Source organism: Gossypium hirsutum, chromosome A10, assembly GCF_007990345.1.
Source record: "Gossypium hirsutum isolate 1008001.06 chromosome A10, Gossypium_hirsutum_v2.1, whole genome shotgun sequence".
NCBI classification, from domain to species: domain Eukaryota; kingdom Viridiplantae; phylum Streptophyta; class Magnoliopsida; order Malvales; family Malvaceae; genus Gossypium; species Gossypium hirsutum.
The window spans coordinates 23974509-23986064 of NC_053433.1; the positions used below are offsets into that span (position 1 = coordinate 23974509).

The following is an 11556-nucleotide window of genomic DNA, read 5'->3' on the forward strand; positions in this document are numbered from 1 at the left end:
CAACACACAAAGATGAGTGGATCCTCAAAGAAAGTTGGGGATATATATAAATTACAAGTCTTCTTGTATTATTAGATGTTTTGAATGTTTTGGATATTCAATTATGATATGATTGTGATTAATATTTTGATTTGATAGTTTTCCCATCATTAGGGGGAGATATAAAATAACTTGTAATGAGTTGGGGGAGAGTAATTTGAACCAAAAGTTCAACAATGATAACTCATTACAAGTTCCAAATATGAAAATTCTCATAAAAGAAAACAACAAATTTAGATGGTCATATAGTGTAGGTGGGTACTTCAGAAGAGACCCAAGACATAACTAATAAGTAAAACTATAGAAGAGATTTAGGTACCTAAAAATGAAAATTAAAATAGTAAAAATAAGATATCTCGATAAGTTATGTCAATTCAAGAAAATATGAAATCGATAATAAAAATGGTCGACAATGGTTTTGCATGTAATATTATTGTTGAAATAATGAAATAAAAGGATAATCTTGAATAAATTTATTGAGAAATATAGATATGGAATAAATTGGTCAAAATAGAAAGACGGAACTTAAGTATAAATAAATTCGTGGAGTTTTTGGATCAGTAGTCCAAATATATAAAGGTATAAAGCCAGTGAGGGTAAAATGAAGTAGTTTTATAAAAGCGGAATGAAAATATGAAGTTTTTAGCTAAGCCCTGGCATTGATTATGAAAAGATATGATATTCTTTTGTGGTGGATGGAATAACCTTTAGATATATTATTAAACTGGCAGTTTATAAAAGATTTAACTTGCGTCTAATGGTTGTTGATGCAACCTTTTATGAATCACTATATAGTGTAAAATTTATATAAATCCTTGAAGGATTTAGAATGTCAGAAGCATATTAAAATTATTGAGATATTGTTCATTTATATGAATTGAAATAATTTGAACATATGTAATAAATTTGACTTAGTGGATAATAGTTGAAGGAGGACTATAAAACGATCCAAAATACCTATTTGTGTTTTTCTAGAAGAATCATGATTAAAATTTGTTATGATTATTATTGAAACTCCTGAAGAGATCAAAACATATTTCCCCCAAATTTTTCAAGATTGAATATGTAGAACATGAGAAAGTATGTGATGTTTTCACTAGGGGGAGTAAATACGCGTTGTACTCTTTTTTCCTTAACCGAGGTTTTGTCCCATTGGGTTTTCTTGGTGAGGTTTTTAATGAGACAGCATATTATGTGTATTATAGACATGTGTACTCTCTTTTTTTCACTAGGACTTTTTTCCCATAGAGTTTTTATCTTAGTAAGGTTTCAACGAGGCACATTATCTATCAATAGACATCCAAGGAGAGTGTAATGAATATCTTATTAAATGGATGTCCATCAAGATCAAGATAAGTTTTGATGTACTTTAAATTCTAATAGTGATTAGAAGTATATCTTTACTTCATTTATACTTTTTATGCCTATAAATAGAGACTTTGGAGAAGCTTTATAAATATTCTGATTGTTCAATAAAATATAGTCTCTTTTTTTCTCTCCTATTTTCTTTGTTATTTACTTTTTGTCTTTTATTTATAACATTTTTTACTTTTTCTAAAAAAATATCTTGATTTATTCATAGAATTTAAAAATACATAGAGATAAAATTAAAGTTAATTGTACTAGACATTTCTCAACTATGACCCTAATTTTAAATTAGTTTTTAAACTTCAAAACATTCTAATTATATTTCCAAACGATGTTCAATGAATCAAGTCCTTTTGTTATTAAAATTATTAATTTAATCGTTAAATGGCATGTCAAATCTTATACAGCTAACTTTAACATGAAAACTTTAAATAAATAGAATATTGTCGTATAACTTTTAAAAGTAAAGTGAAACTGGAAAAAGAATTGAACAATAAAACTTCTATAAAAGCTTTGAAGACCTCGAAACAAGATTTTAAAACATTCATTTTTGCAATATTCATTTTTTTTATATTAATGATTTTTAATAATGTAAGGACATAATTGATATAACCTCGATCATTTGATGATATAATTAGAATAGTTTAAAATTTAGATACCAATTAAAAATGAGGGCCATAGTTAAAGGATGTTTTGCGCAATTAACTCATAAAATTATATGATTTTTTTTAATATTAAAGGCAACAAAGTGGTAAAAGTACTATGAGACCCCTATACTAGGAGTCAAATTTCATTTTGCACCTTTATTAAAAAATGGGCAAATTAGTCATTGTACGTTAGATTAAAGAGCAAATTAGTCATTTCTAATAAAAACTTCATCTAAATCTACTGTTAAAAATTGACATTGTTGGCAGAATAACTAGACTGTTACACGTGGCATATTAGTGTATCTCATTATATCATTTAGGGACTAATTTTTAACAGTTAAAATGAATGCACTTTTTAACAGAAGGACTAATTTACTCTTTAGCCTAATGTATAATGACTAACTTGTCCATTTTTTTAGTGAAGGGACAAAATACAATCCAACTCTTCATATAAAGACCTCCATAATGCTTTTATTGCAACGAACCCATTAAACAGCCTACAAAAGCTAGTATCTTCACCTTGGTACCAACTGTTTTTCATACCCGTTTGAATGAATATACTTTTATTATGTTGGCAATTATTACATTCATAAGAGCTATTTTTTATAACATTTCATTATAACAGTCGAATTTGGTATAAAATCAATTTTTTATATTTTATTTTTATTTTCTATAACAAATTTTTATTCATAACAACAAATTTTAGTTAAGGTATTATATCAATAAAATATTTAATTTATAAATATATTTAATCATATTTTTCTAAATAAAAATAATTTTTAATAAATAAAATTACATTTTCTAACTTTATTAAAGTTGTTATCTAAATCTCATTAATTAGTATTATTAGTATGCTATAGATTTTAAATTTGAAAATCTAAAAAGTTCAATTATGATCTAAATTTCAAATGTTACTATAGTGTTTAAGAAATCGGAATCCATACAAATTGAGTAAAAGATACAAAACCTTTTCATGAGTAAGAATCAGGAAATTATTTGTATAGGATACTTCCAACTTATGTATTTAACCTGTACTTTGGTTATTTTGTTTTGAACACTCGGGGTTAAAGTGTTTGATTATAGTATTTTTGAACTCTTCGAAAGTTATATATGTTTATAATGAATTTCTCTCATCCATGGATCTAAGCAATCAAGGCCAAAGCACGTTAAATATCATCTCTTGCATGCATGATCCATTTTATGTTTATTTCGTGTTGATTAAGTCAAATATGTGTGGTGGAGGGGCAATATTGAGCAAAGTTACATACAAGAGCTAGAAGAAATGGCCTTGCAGTATGAGGATTTTCTGGAATAATCGAAGTCTCAAACTCTATCTTCACCATATATGAAGAGCTTGTCCTTATTCAATATTTACACTTTGTATAATTAATGTTGATGGTTGTTTTTCCTTTGTAGGCTTTATATATGACAGCATTCTGGTTATTCTATAAGGTATTTTGTATGAAATTTATTCACATTTTACAAAGAGCACATAAGTTACAGAAGCAAATGGAGTAGATCCCTTTCAGATAGCAACTTGAGCTGCTGCTAGCCTTGCAATTGGAACCCTGTAAAGGCAATTTAATAAGGAATTTGATCCAGCTAATGTCACGATCCATATATAACTTTTTGCATTTAAATTTGAGGAACCAATATGAGATTCATGGTTCCTCGCTGGATCTTAGTTTGGTTAGTTCATGCACCCACCCTAGGGCATCGAATGAGTTTCGAGTTTAAATTCTAGCATCTGTTTTGTAATAAGAAAAGGTACATAATAAGAAGCTATCTAACCTGAATGGCGAACATGAAACGTAGTCCAATCCAGCTTCTGCAAAGAATGCTACAGAAGAAGGTTCCCCTCCATGCTCTCCACAAATTCCAACCTGTTCATCATCATCACATGTTGTAGTCAAGCATAAGAATTCCACCCATAGCCATGAAATTGTGATGATATACATGCATACACTATGCCTACTAAAATGCAATTACTTGCCTTCAAACTAGGCCTAGCTTGGCGACCCTTTTCGGTGGCCATTTTGATGAGTTGGCCTACACCTTTCTGATCAAGTACCTGGCAAAGGATTCGATTACTATTATGAAATCTTCTTTGATTTTGTAATTTCCATATTTCTTTCCTCGCAAAACTTATGAACACTGAAAAACTGTTGACAAACCTCAAATGGGTCATTTTGTATAATGCCTTTGGACAAGTATATGGGGAGAAATTTGCCAACATCATCTCGACTATACCCAAATGTCATTTGTGTAAGATCGTTAGTCCCAAAGGAGAAGAATTCTGCTTCCTTTGCAATCTGCCATCATCAAATGTCTAAATATCAGTCATAGTCATCATGATTCATACAGGAACAAAGGCAGATATGCGGAGATACTTTGTTTAGCATACCTCATCAGCAACTAGGGCTGCTCTGGGTATTTCAATCATTGTTCCCACCTTGTAGCTTAAGGAAGAACCCATCTCAGAGAATACTTTCTTTGCAGTACTCCGTATTAAACTGACTTGATGACCAAGTTCCTGCAACTTTAAATTGTCAATTTTCTGAAATGATTAAAACAAAAGTATTGAAGATATGGAAAACATCAAAAGAAAGAAATTAGAGGCTCGTGCCTGGGGGTTCCAACAAGGGGAACCATTATCTCAGGAAGAACTTTAACCCCTTGGTTGCTCATTGAGACAGCAGCTTGAAAGATGGCACGGGTCTGCATCTCAGTTAGTTCAGGATACGATATTCCCAGCCTGTTGGCAGAAGATAAAAATCCATATTGAAGATGATGAAAATGGTTCATGTATATATATGTATGCATATATCCAAGTTCAACCTAAGCTCCATCTGGAGGTATCTAAATATTTCAGAACCTATCGTTATGAAACAGTATGTGTTGTCATAATCGAACTATAAGCATAGGGTCCATCACTTTTTAAATGATTAAGTTGTTGAAAAGGAATATTAACCTGCAGCCACGGAAACCAAGCATGGGATTCACTTCTGATAACTTTTCAATTCTTGAGAAAACTTCATCTTCAGTTGTGCCAGTCTCTGAAGTTAATTCACCTACAATCTGTTCTAAGTCTCCCTCTGGAAGAAACTCATGAAGTGGAGGATCTAACAATCGGATTGTTACAGGAAGGCCTGAAATTAAATGAAATTTACATTAGGCCAGGCAAATAGAAAACACCAATAAAATTCCAAGCAGGTTGCTACTAAGCATGTAAAGAAGATCACGAAAGTACCATCCATTGCTCGGAAAATTCCCTCGAAATCTGATCTCTGATAAGGAAGTAAGAGGTCAAGAGCTGCTTTCCTTTGTTCAGGTGTTACTGCCATTATCATCTTTCTGACAGCTTTTATTCTCTCATCTGAAGCAAAGAACTGAAAAGGATTTGAAGACAAGAGTCCTTAGAACTGAAAATGAACTCATGGAGTCCTTTGTACCATACAACGAATCATCAATTAGTATGGAATTTTTATTTATGTTGTGGACGATTAAATGATTTGCAAAGTCAAAGAGGTAATGAAAGACAAATCTCACATCATATGATGAAAGAAAAGTTACCATGTGTTCTGTCCTGCAAAGGCCGATCCCTTGAGCACCATTATTTCTGGCTGTTAGTGCATCTTCAGGTGTGTCAGCATTTGCCATTACCTTTCAGAAAAATTTTAAGGCTGAATCAGTCAAGAGACCTTTGAAATATATAACACAAATCCTCAACCAGCTAAAGGACATATAGAACCTTGAGGCGCCTAACTTGATCAGCCCAAGACATGAAGGTTTCTAGATCACCACTTAATGCTGGAGGAGAAAGTGGTTGTTTCCCGAGAATCACTTCACCAGTAGAGCCATTGAGTGAAAGCCATTCTCCTTCTTGGATTACTACGTCTCCAACTACGAGAACCTGTATTGTAGATATAGTAACATGTATAGGGGATACCATTTCATGAAAAAAAAAAAAAAGCAATTTAGAGGAAGTAGAAGAATATAATTACCTTCTCAGCATCATTCATAATAATATCTGAACATCCAGAAACGCAACACTTTCCCCATCCACGTGCTACAACAGCTGCATGAGATGTCATTCCACCCCTAGCTGTCAAAATCCCTGCAGCCGCATGCATACCTCCTACATCCTCTGGACTGGTTTCAGTCCTTACCTATAAGCATGTAAAATCATGAGTTCAGTTCCATTGATTATAGAGAAAGCAAAATAGCTACATATTACATAGCTTTATCACTGATAGTGTATTAAAACATGGAAGATTTCGGTAGCTTAAACATCTAAATGGCTTGGCCCTCTAAACAGGTCTCATATATTTTTAGTGCTTATAGCAGAATGAGCAGAAAAATGTTATAAATGTACATAAAGATGGGCATACCAAGATAACACTCTTTCCTTGGGCATGCCACTCTTCAGCATCATCTGCCGTGAACACGATCTGCCCAACTGCTGCTCCAGGAGAAGCAGGTAAGCCCGTGGTGACCACATTGTCTTTGTAAGCAGATGGGTTCTCAAACTAATTAGACAAAACATAATGTTAACCTTTTCATCTTAGTATTTGTCAAATAACTAAAACATATTGAAAACGATACATAATAATTGGGTGAATGCATAATACTACATCCATAAGTTTCTATAGTCTCCTACGGGAGTTTATCAATGCCAAAGTGAAGAACGTTCTATATGCCTTTGGATCCGTACTTCAAGATTGTTTTCAATATATATATAAAAAGACGAAGCAGATTTTTCAATTATATTTACTTCTACGGTATGCATACCTGTGGATGAAGAAGTTGGTCTAGATGTTGTGGTTCCACCATCTTAACTGCAGCACGTTTATCAACAAGCCCTTCATTAACCATGTCTACAGCAATCTTTATTGCACCTTTACCAGTACGCTTTCCAGATCGACATTGCAGCATCCATAATCTATTTTCTTGAACTGTGAATTCTATGTCCTGCATTTAGGAAAAAAGGGGTAAGTTCCAAGAACTGATTCTTCTATAATAGGTTCAAAAGTGATCACAAAAGCTGGAACAACTGAAAACCAAGAAAGTTCTTAATATAGAAACATGAATGAGGGTATATCTAATGTGAAAGTGAAAACTTGTACCATCATATCTTTGTAATGTCGCTCAAGAATCTCACAGTTCTCAACAAGCTCTTTGTATGCTTCAGGCATGTAGCTTTTCATGGTGTCCAGATCTTCCGGTGTTCTAATTCCAGCAACAACATCCTCACCCTGTTCTGAGTGATCCATTAGTTACATTCATGATTTATCAAAAAAGTCTAATACTAATTATACGAATATGGTTAAAAATGAAGTTCTGCAGAGAGAGAAAATTTTATACATGTTTACAACCTGAGCGTTTACGAGGAATTCCCCATACAGCTTATTTTCACCAGTGCTTGGATTTCTAGTGAATAAAACCCCAGTCCCTGAAGTATTTCCCATGTTACCAAACACCATTGTTTGAATGTTTACTGCTGTTCCCTTTAAACCAGTTATCTGATTGATGTTTCTATACTTATTGGCCCTTGGGCTGTCCCAGGAATCAAAAACTGCCTTAATAGACAAGAACAACTGCTTCTTTGGATCTGCAAATAAATATGCATCAAAGTTTGATCAGTTTCAAGTTTCTCAATCACATACAAAATTCGGGAACTTAGTTTTCCAGAATGCCAATGTGAACTCCACACTCTGTGTATTAAGTTGTTTAGATTCGAGTGTGAGTTCGGACACAGGCATGTTCAATTTCTCCTAAGTTTTCCCATATATATGGAGGGTCTGGACGTGCGTCGGACACTGTGTTGAACATAGTTACTATAAGGAAAATGATGAGTTGGAATAACATAGCTTGGGTATAACAAAATTACAATAAAGGTTTGTGCAGTGGAAAAATGGGAGTGTTGCATTCCTCTACCTGAAGGAAAACTTTCACCCTTGGCTTCTAAGTAAACATTCTTGTACAGTTCGACGAGTTCTTTGAGATCAGATGCGGTTAAATCGGTGTCGAGTTTAGCTCCTTTTGCTTCCTTCATTGTCTCTAACCTTTCCTCAAACAATGAGTGCGGGATACCCATCACCTAAAATTACCAATAAAAGTAGTTTTGACAAAACTTGGAACAATGAATAGAGATGACAAGATCATGCCATATTGCAATGAGAGGAAACTATCACAAATAGTTTAAAGAAAAGATTTCTGGAAGTTGAATGAGTTGCTGGATTTTATTCTATTCAGACAAATTATTTCATTGAGTTTGGGGCAACAACCTAAATTGTGTCAAACACATTGAACTAGAAACTCTGCTCTCAACGCACTTAATTCACATATGCTTATGTAATGATTCCAAGTATCAAATTCATGAAGAAGAATCACTTACAACATCTCCAAACATATCAAGGAAACGCCGGTAAGAGTCATAAGCAAAACGGTCGCCACTTTTTGCAGCCAAACCAGCAACCACTTCATCATTCAGTCCAAGGTTAAGGACAGTGTCCATCATACCAGGCATTGAAATCTAGACATATGGAACAAAATATCAGTGTACAAGCAAGCATAATGGCATATATGATTAATGTTCATTGCCCACAATTAGAAATAAGCCTTCCAGAACCAATCGGATCATTGCATAAATTAAGCTTCTGAATCCCTTACCGCGGCACCGGAACGAACTGAGAGGAGCAGTGGCTTGGCAGGGTCACCAAGGGTGGCACCCATGTCCTCTTCCACGCTCTTCAACCCTTCCAATATCTCCTCCCACAAGTCTTCTGGTAGCTTTCTCCCATTCTGCTGATACTCCTGGCATGCTTCTGTTGATATGGTAATTCCCGGTGGAACTGATAGCCCAATGCTGGACATCTCTGCCAAGTTTGCCCCTTTTCCACCCAACTAGATAAACAACAAAAACCCATTCATTAACCTGTCTAAAAACTTGCAAGCCATTCATAATAACGCATTGAAAAAACTAAAGAGACTTGAATTTGAATCCACTGTAAAATTTTATTGAACATTAGCCATGCTAAACCAAAACAGTGTTCCAAATGTGAGCTATTGCCAATTTTAAGCTCTATTCTAGCTTTAAAATTTCAGTGCCATGGCATGCCAGGATTTTGTTGTATAGAACTACGAAATAGAATTCTTACCAGAGACTTCATGCCCTTATGGCCTTCACTCCTTCCTTTGCCAAATGTAAATACTCTCTGTGAAGTTAAGTAAGAAGTCAAAACAAGCTGCGAGTCTTTATGGGACTCAAGATGAGTGTCAAATACGAGTATATATGTAACATAAGCCATTGTAACGAGCAAAGTTGCAGGAATCCAACTTCTGGTTTTCATGGAATTAACAACATTTAAAAGGCATTGTGATGTTGAAGGACCCCAGGAGACAGCAAGCAACAGCTTAAACAAAAAGACCATGCTACCAACCATTTACTTCCTAGTTTTAAGTATCAAGTCTATAAATTCATCAATTAGTCTATTATAATATTTTTCAGTTTTATGATTAACGCATAGATCATGCCACCAAATCATGAAGAATATTAAATAAATCTAAACCACATTATGATATTGTAAATTGCAAGATAATCAAGTCACATAGTATGCATGAAAGAAAACATGACATGACATAGAAAAAGCATGAATACTATATAAATATACTAACATGTAAAATATTATATAAATATAAAATAACTTAAACATGACTATATATATAAACGCCACAAGAATACATGAATTGCCCATGGGATCATGTTAACCCAAAGACCAAAACCTCTGCTTTGGATATATAATGGGCCTATTGATAGTTCAATCCAAGAATCCAACCCAAAACATTGAAGTTTGTAAAGAGATAGACCAAGAACCAAACTAGTTCACTAATTAACATACCTCAAGTTTGTTAACCCAATCATGACCCCAAACTCCTAATTTAGACACATGTGAATATGAAAGGAGAAAATAATTAAAATATAATACAATATGACAATTTGAAACCATAAAAGTTTTGAAAACTTAGATTACCATAAAACTGTTATGGAAGTTATTATGCTAAAAAGTTAGATTATATTTTTTTCACTTTACTAAAAGATTAAAAAATTAGTCTATGTATATTAGATCAAAAATAAAAATTTTATTTATTTCTATTGCTAAAATAGATTTTTTTTATCAATATAAGGTTCACATGGCATGTCAAGTTTTCAATAGTAGAAATAAATAAAATTTTCAATAAAAAAGTTGTTTACTCCTTTATCTAACATACATAGAATTAGTGAAAGGGACAAAATATAATTTAATTCTTAATATAAGGGATTTTATGATATTTTTATCAACAAATTATTCAGTTACTTAAAATTTATACGAAATTATGCCTTAAATATAACTGTAATACGAGAACAGAAGGATCGGGCAGAAATGAATTTCTATGGACTCTGATCACTGAAAAACAAATATAAAAGGTAGACCTTTTTCATGGTTGGTGTTGGATCAGAGAGAGGGGAAAGTATGGCTTCAGCCCGAGTGTCGAGCCGCCTCTGTCTTGAACTCCACATGTTCTTTCCATTCCCATGGAACAAACAACAACCACAATAACATTCTTGCATCATATGACGACTGGTAATTACTCCCACACTACCAAAACTTGGCTTCATCACCCCCAAAAATGAACGTTTTTTAACTTTAAAAACATCAAGTCTATGATTTCCATCCAAATAGCTTCCTTCCCATAGCCTCTGCTTATATACATCTGGTGTTGGTCTTATAACTATTCCTTTCATCGCTGCTGATGACATTTCTTTTGTTTTTTCAAACAACCTGCTTAATCAACAAAGAAAAAGTACTTTAAAATTAAGAAAAATAAACCAATTATAATCAAATGAAAAAAGAAGTACCTGAGCTTGGGAAAAGTGGCAGTTATTGATTTTTTTTTCTTTTTGAAGCTTCGAGGCTGAGAAATGGAGTGAAGTGATGATGGAGAAAAGAAAATGGCGGTTGTTGTGTTATAGGATTTTATTTTATTTTTATTTTTGTTGCGATAATTTATTCATTTTTATGTGAGAAAAAAATTGGAATTATTGAAAAAGAAAAAAAAGGGTTTGATGAATGACATGAGTGGATGGGATTACGGTTACAGCGCTAAGTCATGGGGCTAACGGAACTTTAAATTGTTTGAATTACCTTAAATGCCCTCCCTTGAATCATTTTTCAACAGGTGGACCATGGTCGTTGAAGTGGCGCCCAGCTATTGGTTGCTTATGTTGAACTATTTTTTTTTGTAAAAATACTATTTATTTATTTTGTGCTCCATTACAAAATTACAAGTCATTTTCCTCTTTTTTTTTAAGAATTTCAATGTTCATGGCACACAAATTAATAAAAATCCCATCCAACCAAAAAAGAAAAAAAATAATTTCATTATCAATTTGAATTATCATTTTTATATTATATTATATTATATTATATTATATTATATTATATCCTTAATACATAATTTT

General features: G+C 32.9%; 1 protein-coding gene across 1 annotated transcript; it reads right to left on the reverse strand.

The window, feature by feature from the left end:
- Positions 1-3366: 3366 nt before the first annotated feature.
- On the reverse strand, positions 3367-11108 carry LOC107897656 (pyruvate, phosphate dikinase 2). The gene is made up of 21 exons (XM_041079251.1): positions 10954-11108; positions 10528-10876; positions 9215-9271; positions 8727-8960; positions 8452-8589; positions 7992-8154; positions 7430-7665; positions 7181-7309; positions 6846-7025; positions 6446-6583; positions 6059-6223; positions 5806-5967; positions 5628-5717; positions 5305-5443; positions 5026-5203; positions 4683-4809; positions 4459-4590; positions 4229-4366; positions 4048-4125; positions 3846-3937; positions 3367-3622 (listed from the first exon to the last, which is right to left on the reverse strand). The coding sequence occupies exons 2-21, from the start codon at positions 10852-10854 to the stop codon at positions 3580-3582; spliced, it is 2946 nt and encodes a 981-aa protein (XP_040935185.1). The 5' UTR covers positions 10855-10876; positions 10954-11108; the 3' UTR covers positions 3367-3579.
- Between the last annotated feature and the right edge of the window lie 448 nt (positions 11109-11556).